Source organism: Armigeres subalbatus, chromosome 1 (genome assembly GCF_024139115.2).
Source record: "Armigeres subalbatus isolate Guangzhou_Male chromosome 1, GZ_Asu_2, whole genome shotgun sequence".
Classification (NCBI taxonomy): Eukaryota; Metazoa; Arthropoda; class Insecta; order Diptera; family Culicidae; genus Armigeres; species Armigeres subalbatus.
Genome location: NC_085139.1, coordinates 233,342,051 through 233,355,238, shown reverse-complemented (window position 1 = coordinate 233,355,238; position 13,188 = coordinate 233,342,051). Strand labels below are relative to the sequence as shown.

Sequence of the window (13,188 nt, the reverse complement as noted above, 5' to 3'; positions counted from 1 at the left end):
AGTAGCATCAAATGGATTAACCGGTAATACCCCATTGCAAAAATCTCACCATCAAAATCACGTTTTCACGCCACTGACCTCTAAATGTTTAGCGCATAGCAAAACATAAATACACCGCAATATTCCAACACTCATCGCAGACGCCCAACCATACGGTAGGCGACGACAGCGATGGGGTTTTCCCGGCATTGGACACCATCCAAATGTCGATCAGACCGTTTCTCCGAAATCTCGCACTGATTATCGTTGTAAATATTTTCGTATGAGGAGAAATTTCGCACGGGCATGGTCCTGCAGTAGCCGAAAAAGAGAAGACACACCGCTGCTGGTTTTAAATTTATGGCCAATTGAATTTGGAAAACAGATACCCGACCGAAGTGCTCGTGTGCAGCTCCTTACACACAGCATGCGGTTTTTGTTTTTTGGATGGTCTGTTTGACTAACGACCGGAGCCGAGCCGAGTGCATCCGAGTGTATCGGGAAACACACTCGGTAAGAAACTTCCTAATTACGGTTAATTGAATCATTCCGTTCAAGGTTAGCTTCTTCTTCTGTCGATTGGTTTCCGGGCGAATATGAAAATGGCAAATTTCCGTTTCAAATAAATGAAAATACAGCAGGGAAGAAACCATGAAATTATGGGCGTATCATGCTGGGAAGGGAAGTTCTGATAACAAACATAATAGAATGCAGTTTCGACGACAAAGGGAGGAAGCAAAAGCCAGCGTTCGAAATTGTGAAGCGATGCACACGGAAACGTCAGCAATTGCTGTGCCATTGTAAACGCTCACGAACTTGGGAATGTACCTTCTTCAATCTGCTTACTATCTACAGAACTTATCGCCACCAATGAGAGGAAAACAAGCATGCACCATCCTGTGTCATGTCGTCTGGGGGATTTTTTCCTTCATGACCGGAAGCTTTTCGAATTCAAGAGCGATAGCGACACTGATTGCCGGCCCATACGCCCACTATATAGATTCGAAATGAACCGATTTGGGAAGCTAAAGGCAGCCATAACAATTGCGACCAATTGTTAATGATGTAGTGCTACCCGAATGGGGCGTCATCGTCCAGATGACGGAATGCAAATGCGACAGATTGGCGGAAGGGGATATTTATATTTCGCACGTCAGCAAATCGTAGAGTTTGCGGTGATAAGAAGGGACCGTGCGCACGATCACGGGTGCCATAATCGCACCAGACTCGACAGGCTGGGTGCTATTAGCGCAGATTTCGCTGCGTCGTCAGAGCGTATAGAAATGATTCACATTTTTTTACTTTCATCAATCTGGCGCTGCACAAAACCCGAACCAGGAGCGATCCGGTCCAGAATTAGAAATGGAGAGCAAATAGCGTTAATAACCCATGTAGTTCGTTAGCAACCGTGTATTTACATCCGTTATCAAAGTCCATTATCTGTGGTGCGGTATGATTGTTATTCTGTGGAAGTCATAATACAAGTGAGTTTCCAACTGAACTACTGGGTGTTCGCCGTAATCAGTTTCTGTTATTATTTGATGCGACACTTTCCTGGACAATAAAATTGAAATATTGATACCTACTCTAAAGCAAATACTGCCCAAATATTCTTGAACGTTTGTAGCAAAGTTGCCCAAACTTCGATACATTTTGGATAGTAGCTGCGTAAATTGGAACTTGTGGTGTGGACAATATGGGTCCAAAATGTACATAATGCGGTCAAGCAGTATAAACAACATTGACTGCATCCCGAAGTATCAAGTTTTCAAGTTTTTCGACCAACAATATCACAGATGAATGATCGAAGTACTTACTTGAGTACTAATTATCAAATAATATGTTTCGGATGCCATTGTGGTAACAAATCACCGCGGAATAATTTCCGCTACAAATCCAAGGCAAGGAATTAGAGTACAGGCTGAAACAGCAGAACTATCTCGATTCCTTTCTTCTAGAATACCCAAACATATCCTATTTCGCTGCTTGAAAGCATTCATTGCAATCGTGGTAGGAGATAATCGCCGTCAATATTTCACCAAGAATAAACGGAGAGACTAATTTACGGTCGAGTCAAGAAATTTCGTTCGGGTCACGAAAGACGGTGTCGCTGAAAGACAGTGATGGGCAAACACTCGAAATACGTCAACAGGATGACGATGTCAAAGCGTTAGATTACCAAAGCAAATGCAATCCATCAAGTCCACATCCAATCTAAGCCTTAATCCAATCTAATTAGATTACCAATTCGACTCAAATACAATTCAATCTAAATCTAATTGAAATTCAATTCTAATCCAAAATTTAGCATACATCCAATCCAATCCAAAAAGCAATTCAATTCACATCCATTCCAAATCCAAATAAATGCAATCCAATTTAAGTTTGATTACCAATCCAATACAAATCAAATTTCAATCAATTTTGAATACAATTTAAATTCAATCCGAAACCAATCCAAATCCATTCCAAATCCAATCCAAATCTAGTCCAAATCTAAATCTAATCCAAACTTAATCAAAATTCAACTCCAATCCAATCCAAATCTAATTCAAATTCAATCCACATCCAATGCAATTCAAATTCAAATTCTATCTAACTTCTAATCCAATCTAAATCCATTCCAAAATCAAACCTAATCTAATTCAAATCTATATTCAATCCAAATCCAATCCCAAATTCAGCCCAAATCTAATCCCAAAACAATCCAAACCTAGTCCAAAACCAACCCAATCTAAATCCAAATCTAAGTTTAATTCAAATTCAATCCAAATCTAATTTGAATCCAATTCCCAATACCAATCCAAGTCCAAACCAAGTCCAATCTAATTCAAATCTGAATCCAATTGCAAACCGAATTCAATCCCCATCCAATCCCAATCATATACAAAATTGCATTCAAATTCAAATCCAATCCATATCCAAATATAATTCAAAACCAATCCAAATCGAATCTAAATTCAAATACAAGCCTAATAATCTAAATTAGATTACCAATACAATCCAAATCCAATCTTAATCCAATCCAAAGCCATTCCAGCTGCAATCTAGTTCAAACTTAAATCCCAAATTCATCCCAAATCCAGTCCCAATCCAATCCAAATTAAAATCCAATCCAAATCCACAAACCACATCGAATCCAAATCCTCAAGTTAATCCAAATCCAATTTAAATCCAATTCAATCAATTCCAAATCCTATCCAAATCTAATCCGATACCAATCCAAATCCAAACCGAATCTAATCCAAATCCAATCCAAATTTAAACCGAATTCAATCCCAATCCACTCCAAATCCAAATTAAAATTGAATTTAAATGCAAATCCAATCCGAGTCCAAATCTAATTCAAATCAAATCCAAATTCAATCCACATCCAATCAAAATCCAATCCAAATTCAAATCCAATCTAAGTCACAATCCAATCTAAATTGGATTAGCAATTCTAATCCAAATCCAATATAAATCCATTTCAAATCCAATCCAAACCTATTCCAAATCTAAATTCAATCCAAATCCAATTCCAAATTCAGCAAAAATTCAATCCCAATCCAAATTCAAACAAAATCCAATAAAATACAATCAACATCGTATTTAAGTCCAGTCCAAAACCAATCCAAATCCAATTGATTCTTTCTGATTCCAATTCGAATCCAATCCAGTTCAAATCCAGTCCAAACCCAATCCATTTCAATTGACATCCAATTCTTTTCCAAATTCAATCGAAGTCCGAATCCAATTGAATTCCAATCAAAATTCAAATCCAATCTAATGGACCTGAATAACAAGTTAAAAGGTCCTAAAAAAAGATAAAAAAAAATCCAATCTAAATTAGATTACCAATCCAAACCCAATTTAAATCCATTCCAAATCCAATCCAAATTTAATCCAAATTCAATTCAAGCTAACCAAAAACCAATCCAAATTGAAACCCAACCTAAGTCCTAATCCAATCTTAATTAAAATTACCAATCAGAACCAAATTTAATTGAATTTAAAAACCAATTTTGAATTTAAAAACCAATTCAAATCCAATCCGAATCCAAACTAAATTCTGTCCACATTCAATCCAAATCCAATCCCAATCTAAATCCAATTCAAGTTTATATCAGATTAAAATTCAATCGAAATCTAATTCAAATATAATTCAAATTAAATCCACATCCAATCCAAATACAAATTCAGTTTGAGTACTAATTCATTCTAAATTAGATTACAAATCCAATCCAAAGCTAATTAAAATTCAATTTAAATCCAATCCAAATTTCGAATTAATTCCTTATCTACACTGAAGCCTATGTTCAACTCCCAAATTCAACTCAAATTCAATCCAAATTCAATACAAATTCAAATCCAATCCAATGAAATTCAATCAACATCCAATCTAAATCCAGTCGAAAACCTATCCAAATCAAATTTAAATCCCATTCATATCCAAATATAATCCAAATCTAAATTCAATCCAAATTTAATCCAAATCCCAATGAAATCCAATCCAAATCCAATACAAATTTAATCCAAATCCAATTCAAATGCAGTCCAAATTCACATCCAATCCAGAACAAATCCAAATTCAATCCGAATCCAATTCAAATCCAATCAGAATCTAAACCAAATCCCTTCCACATCTAATCCAAATTCAGTCCAAATCTTAATCCAAATCTCAATCCCATCTCAATCTAAATCCAATTCAAATTTAATCCAAATTCAAAACAAACCTAAATCCGAATCTAATTGAAATTCAATCTAAATCCAAATCCAATCTGAGCTCTAATCTATTCTAAATTAAATTATTTATCTAATCCAAATTCAATTAATATTCAATTCAAATCCAATTCGATAGCGAATTCAACCACAATCTAAACTGAAGCCTGATAAAATCCCTAAATCAACTCAAATCCAATCCCAATCCAAATTCAAATCCAAATCAAATCCATTAAAATTCAATTCAAATAAATCCAAACCCAATCCGAATCCAAACCAAATCCCTTCCACATCTAACCCAAATACAGTTCAAATCTTAATCCAATCTAGATCACATCTCAATCTAAATCCAATTCAAATTTAAGCCAACTTCAAAACCAATCCAAATGCAAACCTAATTTAAATTCAATCCATATCCAATCCCGATTCAAATCCAATATGAGCTCTAATCCATTCTAAATTAGATTATCAATCTAATTCAAATCCAATTAATTTCCATTTTAAATCCAATTCGAAATTCGAATTTAATCCTAATCTAAACCGAAGCCTGATAAAATCCCAAATTCAACTCAAATCCAATCCCAATCCAAATCCATTAGAATTCAATTCACATCCAATCCAAAACCAATCCAATCTAAATTCCATCTCAATCTAAATCCAATTCAAATTTAATCCAAATCCAAATCAAATCGATTAAAATTCAATTCACATCCAATCCAAATTTAATCCAAATCCAATCCGAATCTAAACCAAATCCCTTCCACATCTTATCCAAATTCAATCCATATCTTAATCCAATCTAAATTCCATCTCAATCTAAATCCAATTCAAATTTAATCCAAATTAAAAACCAATCCAAACCTAATTCAAAATCAATCCAAATTCAATCCACATCCAATCCAAATTCAAATCCAATCTGAACTCTAACCCATTCCAAGTAAGATTATCAATCCAATCCAAATCCAATTAATATTCAATTTAAATCCAATTCGAAATTCGGATTCAATCCTAATCTAAACCGAAGCCAGTTAAAATCCCAAATTCAACTCAAATCCAATCCAAATTCAAACCAATTCCCTTCCACATCTAATCCAAATTCAGTCCAAATCTTAATCCAATCTAAATCCCATCCCAATCTAAATCCAATTCAAATGTAATCCAAATTCAAAACCAGTACAAATCTAATTCAAATTCAATCCAAATTAAATTGTATTGGATGCGGCCCAATTCAAATCCAATCTAAGCTCTAATCCATCCTAAATCCAAATAATATTTAATTTGAATCCAATTCTAAATTCGAATTCAATCCTTATTCAAAAACCGAAGCCTGATAAAATCCCAAATTCAACTCAAATTCAATAAAATATAATCAACATCCAATCCAAATCTCAATCAAATCCAATAAAATTCAGTCCAAAACCAATCCAAATCATATTCAAATCCAATCCAAATCGGTCGTATATAAGTCACAGGAAATTGTTTATAATAAATGTGTTGCTCGGGTACTACATTGGGGTTTGATGTCCATATATCAAAAAAATGTGCCCTTTTTCACGGTTTGCAGAAAACGCTCTCAATAGATAATAAATAGCGATGAAAGAGAAGCAGCAGCAGGCAGCTCTTCTCTTCGAATCATTGCAAGTAATGAAAACAAGTTTTTTTTGCACTTACAAGTGCAAAAAAAAACAAAATTGCGGCTATCTACCCCCACCGTGAAGCACATCTTGTCTTTTTTTTTAAAGCTCAAGACGGTTTGTTCAGTGTTCCAGTTAATTTCTGGTACTTTGAAGACCCAGAACGAGTCTGATTCATAAGATCTGAGAACTTCAAGTCCTGGACGGTTTCTGGTCATTTGAGACCTTGGAAGTTTTTCAGTCCATCGGGGGCCCACAGCAGCATAAGATTTCAGTTTTCCCAGAATAAAGCCGTGAATTTGTGATATTAAATTTGCCATCACCGAGTCTCCATCTGTTCCGCTCGTTTACGGAACACTAATATCCTTTTTGATCAAGGCACGGACACAGCTTCTTGGATCATCGTTATTCGATTCAACCATCTAATTTGTGTCAGATTTGTACATACCTTTTTGTGGAGAGATGATGAGAAAGTTCCTTTGTTTGAAATGTTGTATGAAGGCCTATTCAACGTTGACTAGCAATTCAACGTGTTTTTCATACAGACTTTTTCGTTGAATGATCCTTCATTAGCCAGTATTTAAACCGCCGTTTTGGCTTTCTATGAAAACACGAATCATGTCAATGTCGTCATTCACACTTTGAGGGAAAACGCCAATCATCGCGTCCAACCTTGGAATGTCATGGGTATCAATTTCACTTAGCTCTGTGCACCTAATCCGCAGTTTCAGCATCTTGGCAATTTATGGCCATGGACACCACGTTGTTAGCAGTTTGTGAACTTTTGCTTGAAGTACTCTTTTCTCTGTTGTCACTTTCTGTACCACGCTCCTGTACCACGCACATCTGATAAATCGTTAGCGGAGTTCTCGGATAGTCCTTTGGCAAAGTTCCTTCCTTTACCTATTTACCTGTTTAGTAAACAATTATAATAAAAATCAGTTGCATATGAAATAAACCAAGACTACTTACCAGACGGAGCACATTCACAGTCTCATGCTTTAGTTGATTTTTTAATATGAAAACATTTCTCAGGATTAGCGTTTTGACGTTTAGTCCTTTTTCCAATATTGCTGCCTCCACGAGCTCTATTTTTGCGACCATTTCTTCTTAAGCTCAGGTCTTATCATAGCTCTAACAGAACAATCAACTGTTCATTGTACTTCGTAATCTGAAAACATGAAGAAACATGAAACAACTAAATTAACTTCGAACATACAGTGGCAAGCAAAAACGTTCTCAAATCGTGTGCGCAATAACAACTCGATCACTGTTGTACTCTCACAACGTGTAAACAAACTCATGTGACGTTGATTTCTCGCATCTCTTCTAAACTCATCTCGAAAGTAAATGGTTTAATGAGAAATTACAAGCAAAAGCGAAAATTAAACGCTGAACCCACTCACACTAACTCAACTCAAAGCTTAGCAGTTGAAGCGAAAGAATTTCGCGCATTTTTTGTGCCTAAAAATACATTCACAAGCCTCCACACGTTCAACTCGGTCAGAACTACAGGATCAACAATAACTATAGATCACTTTTAATTTAACGCATTGTAATATTATACAAAAGGTTGAATATGTAATTCAAAATTCATTTTACGATCTGTTTATGACATTGATGGCAGCACTGTCGCAGCTGCAATCTCCGCAATACATGACTTGCTCCAAAACGCTAAACATTGTTTACAAACATCCCCAAACCAAATTGCAGGTTCTTCTCGGAAGACACACGCTGTTTACCTTCTGTTTGGCGGCGAGTTCGCGATTTACTACGAACTCGCGTCTATTTTTAGGATGAAATTCTTCGAATCCATTGTAGCAAGCATCACACCATCAGCGGGGATGTTTTCGCGCGAGCCGGCCGCTTAGAATAGCGGGAGCGGGAGAGAGTGAACCCCCGAGCGATGAAAATTCGCCAATTTTCCGCCTGTGCCAGTTGTTGGGGCTGTTGCGCTTTCCCAGCTTTTCTTTCAGTTACGAAAACGACATCCAACGCGTCGCGCGCCGTCCGTTGAGCCGCACTTTTCTAACGAGGAAGAATCCTTTGCGGAAAGCGCGGAAAACCGAATCGCGAAACCGCGGAACGGCCGGCGTAGATTCTTTATTATTTCAATTTTTTAACCATAAAATATCGAACGAACGACCAAATCGAGTGCGAAAAGAAGCACGCGTGCCCTTGAAATATCGTGTCAGCTGATCGCAAATCGAAGAGAGACAAAAATCGGGCAAATTAGTTGCTCGATCCAAACGATCTACACGAACAACCGAAATATATAAAAAAAAATCCAACGAATCCAAGCTATCGTAGAGAAAACGACCGCACCGTGTCTAACACGGCTTAAAATACACGATCCGAAGCCGAGGAAGAAGAAAACCGCCCTTCCTTCTTGTTTTGCGCAAAGTCGTTAGCCATCAGTTCTGCCAGCGTAGAGATAGCGAGAATCGTTTAAGAACCGCAAGAAAAAATAACCGGTGACGTAACCGCGCGCATAGTTTGTGGCTTATTTTGGACAGTAGATCCCGCATTTGTCGTGTGTCCCCAAATTGAGCGGAACGTGCCATAATTGGATGATTCACGGCGTGCGATCGCTGCAAATGAACCGCAACCGCGTTAAGCACAGCGAGAAGATTCTCCGATTGAAGTGTTGTTGATCGAGTTTCTGAAAAAGACATTAATTAAAGGAAAATTAGTGTGTATTTAACTGACTTTTTTACATGGGATAATTAGATGCAAAGGAAAGACAAGGAGTTACGTGTTTTAGAGATTAATTCTACGAACACCTTTTACAATCTTTTATTATCGCATTACCAATTGATGTGCGTCAAGCAAATATCAATTGGCAATGCACTATCAGACAATACAGATCTGTTTAGGTTTTATAATCTGCTAATAAATTGTTTATTCGTCTGATAGTGGGCTTAAAAAATGGAAAATATTGCACTAATAAGTTCTAAGAACTTGTCTGAAAAACGGCTCTGCAGTTCTTAGTAATGCATTATTCGACCAGTACGATCGCAGTGAGCTGAGTTGTCGCCATCGAAGTATGCGGAAGATACCTATAGAACTTTTACCCAATGTTTTGATTCGATTTCGTCAACCGATTCTTTTAGCGATTCATGTAAAGACTCGAGCCTTTGACTTGCTGTGATTAAAATCGAAATGATTAAGATTTTGATCTAATTGCTGATTACACTCAGAACGAGTGAAAATCGTTTGACCCATTTGTTTACAAACAGTGTAGTTACATGGAAAATATTTATAGATTGATCAGCTGTGATGCAATTTATTGGTTCTATTTAGAAGAGCATCGACTCATGGCGTTACTATGAATGTGCGATTGCTGAATGCTAAGTTTAGATTGAGCAAGCCAGTTAATAACATTTTCATTCTATTCACTTGAGAAGGAAAAGAAAGTTGAACTCGTTTAGGTTTTGGAAAATTGGATTGAATGCAACTGAGATAATCAATCGGTCTTTCCCGTGGCGGATCTAAATATTTGTTAGAACGTTTCGTGGTTTTAAAGGACGAAACGCTTTGAATGAGCTACCCAGAGCTCAATAAAAGCTTGTTCGTGCATATGATCTTAAACACGTGACTTCCTGTAATTTTTATTTTAAAAATCTCAACATTTATGTCTGAAACACGTATTTTACAGATATAAGCTACGTACCTTTTTTTAAAATACACAAATTTAATAAGTGATATTGTTAATTAACTAAGAAATCCCATCAAAATGGATGCCTGTGAAATTGCCAACTTCCTTGCAAAGGAACTATTTATGAACCAGGTATTGCTAACGTTATTTTGCCATCCAATCCTTCTATTACTTTGCGTCCTTAAATAAAAGCCAACCTAATTCAACTCCTTCTCCGTTTCTCATTGCAGTTCGCCTCCTTCGACGGCATACACAGTGGTGTGCCCACCAAAACGACCCCCACCCTGACGCCGACCACGCTAAAAAACATCGAGCAAACGTTTATGGAACTGACGAACGATACCTCGAGCAACATTCCGTGCCAGGCCGGGTTCGTTCCGCCACCCTACAAATTCGAGGACCACAGCCAAGACCTGGAGAATAGCCGCGAGTCGATGAGTTCGGTGTCGAACAGCTCCTGGCAGGTGACCCCGCCGCCCATCATTTCGGAGGACCTGGACTCGAAGTCCTCCAGCACTTCGTACGAGCGGGAAATGACCGTCGCTCAGCCGCAGCTGCCGGCCGGCGTCGCACGTGGCGTTTCTCAAATGGTGTCTATGCCGCTCAACATGGTGCAACAAAGTCCGTCACCTGCCGGCGGAAACCGCAAAACTCCAAGCCAACACTCTGAGTCCTCCACCCCTGCCACATCTCGTCGCAACATGGGTGGGCGTCGCCCTGCCAAAGCCAGCAACCTCTCACCCGAAGAAGAGGAAAAACGTCGCGTCCGCCGTGAGCGCAACAAACAAGCCGCGGCACGCTGCCGTCGCCGGCGTGAAGATCACACCAACGAACTCGTAGACGAGACTGATCTGTTAGAAAAGAAGAAACAAGCCCTCCAGGACGAAATCAAGTCGCTACAACAGGAAAAAGAAGACCTAGAATTTCTGCTCGAGTCCCACCGGGAGCACTGCCGCTTCCAAGGACGCCAAAGCCCACTGGAACGGAAACCTGTTTCCTTAGTCCAGCAACCCATCAACACAGTCCATCAGAACATTATCACGGTTATCTCGGATCACAAGGAACTTCCTACCATGAAGATCAAAGCGGAGCCGGAAGAATACCTTGAACCACCAGCCAAAAAGTAAGCCAGTCTGCCTGAAACCCCCTTTTTGAACATAACCTAATCTTTCCACTTTCCGTTTCCCTTTTCAGATTAATTCTCTCGACCTCCCACGGCGATAGCCTTGATACCCCGACGCCGACCAGCATCGCGCCCGTCCTAACCAGTGTGAATCTTCCGCGGCAGATGCTGCCGGGCGCGGTTCCCATGAGCGTTGCCAACGGACGCCCAGCACGGCCAGCCAGCCTGGACGTGAGGGCGACTACCGCCTTCCCGCTGCGCAACATCACCTCGGACGCCGGCATTGGCATATCGACACCCTCGAGCGGCCTCTTCAACTTCGATAGTCTGATGGACGGCGGTACCGGTCTAACGCCGGTCGCCGCCCCAATCTCCCTCCAGGCGAATCGTGGTCCACTGGATCTGATCACGCCCACCTGCAGTGAATCGTCGAAGCTGTGCAGTCTGTGAGAAAGCCGCCAAACGAACACGGAACAGGAGGAACATCAGGAAAAGCAATTAATGTTGACGTTTCTGCGAGAGCGTGCATGCGACGAGAGAGACAGAGAGAGCCCAAGTCCTATATCAAAGATGGCGTTGTGATTTTAACTTTAAAGGTTCATTTTTCTACACGTGGAATATTACAAAGACACAAAAGTCTAAAAAATTCTATCTAAGTGGTCGCCATTTTGTAACTAGATGTAGGAGTAATTGTATTTCATTCATTGGTTTTAAGTCTATTAGCGTTTAATTTTAGCCCAATCCCATCAATTGGAAAAAGATAACTAAAAAGAATATTTATTAATTTGTTTATTTTTTATTCATCAAAACGAATCATTATTTTAGTTTGTAACTAAGCGAATAAAGAGATGTAAAAACATTCTTTTAAAAAGAAAACGAAAACGCAAATGCTTTGGATACTGTGCCTTTTTCCACCAGACAAAGAATACCTTTTGAGTTAACCCTCTGACAGAAGTAAACACGTTAGGTTTTAGTAGTCGTAACCATAATTGATAACCCGGGTAGAAGAAAATAACAAAACAATATCAAGTTTTAATCATCAATATATGAATAATTGAATTACAAAACTTGATATTGGTATTTGATTTAATTGCTTAAATAACAAAACCAATAACAGACATTGCTCGGGTAAATAACTCGAGAATAACTATTATTTCTCATTACATCAACAAGTCAATAGCTACCAACATGTTGGCATGTTGAATACATTGATGATAAATGAAAAACAAATCTTGTTATGATCGCAAAATGTTTTATAAAATTGTTATTTTGCTGTCTCGAAGTATAACGAAGTAATTTCTAGACTAGATATCATAACAAAATTTGTTATTATGATTTTTTTGCTTTGTTATTCCTCTCTACCCGGGTAAACAATTTGAAAAATTCAGTGCTATCGCAAGTATTATAGATCAAAAATGATTTCGCTAATAACGAGCTCGCTCAAATTTAGCCGCAAGCCCATTGACGAAAAGTTTTTAACATATAGAATAACGAAAGAGAAGTGAGTAATGCATAGAAGTGAACGATACAGAACGCAATAATGCAGAATTATTTACAATTTATTTCATCTACACGCGATCGAACAATTCGAACGGAATTCTGAGGCGAAGTGTACACTTTTGAGAGGTCGCTTTTGGCTTTTTCTGGGTATTTTTGTTACAAGGAAATCGAAGAAGTACTGGCAACACAAGTGATACCGAGCTCAAGAATTCAGAGAATATCCGGAGAGTACGGTGAGCAGTTTATACATGCAGAGGTTGGGAACGTGAGAGCCATATTATTGATAATAACGAATACAATTGATACCAAATAGCTGCTGCAATAAGAAGAACACGTCTTATTATTCATGTGAGAATACGAAAGAAATCCTTTGCTGAAACTCTTACTTGAAACTGACCCACAACAAACGAAGCCACAAACCAATTCAAACAAAAGAGCAGCATACAACGAACTTTTATTTTAGCTTTGCTGTGATACACGCAGAGTAGAAATCTTATGTCGAATTCGTTTTTAAAAAGTTCCAACCTAGGTTGGAACCAGTTCCAACCTAAGTGCTGTCAAAGTGTTTTTTTATTCGCTCAGGTTGGAACTAG

The 13,188-nt window shown here is 38.3% G+C and overlaps 1 protein-coding gene across 5 annotated transcripts in view; it reads left to right on the top strand.

Annotated features, from left to right (window-relative positions):
* LOC134205875 (transcription factor kayak) overlaps positions 1–12,926 on the top strand; it is an 82,399-nt gene extending 69,473 nt beyond the window's left edge. For 3 of the 5 annotated variants that reach the window (XM_062681537.1, XM_062681536.1, XM_062681538.1), the window contains 2 exons: positions 10,203–11,095; positions 11,167–12,926. In XM_062681537.1, coding sequence (XP_062537521.1) covers positions 10,203–11,095; positions 11,167–11,545 — 1,272 coding nt within the window. In that variant the 3' untranslated portion in view covers positions 11,546–12,926. Of the gene's footprint in view, positions 1–8,309; positions 9,007–9,972; positions 10,105–10,202; positions 11,096–11,166 lie in introns of those variants that run through there. The other 2 variants (XM_062681540.1, XM_062681539.1) reach the window with 2 other exon arrangements.
* The last annotated feature ends 262 nt before the right edge of the window (positions 12,927–13,188 follow it).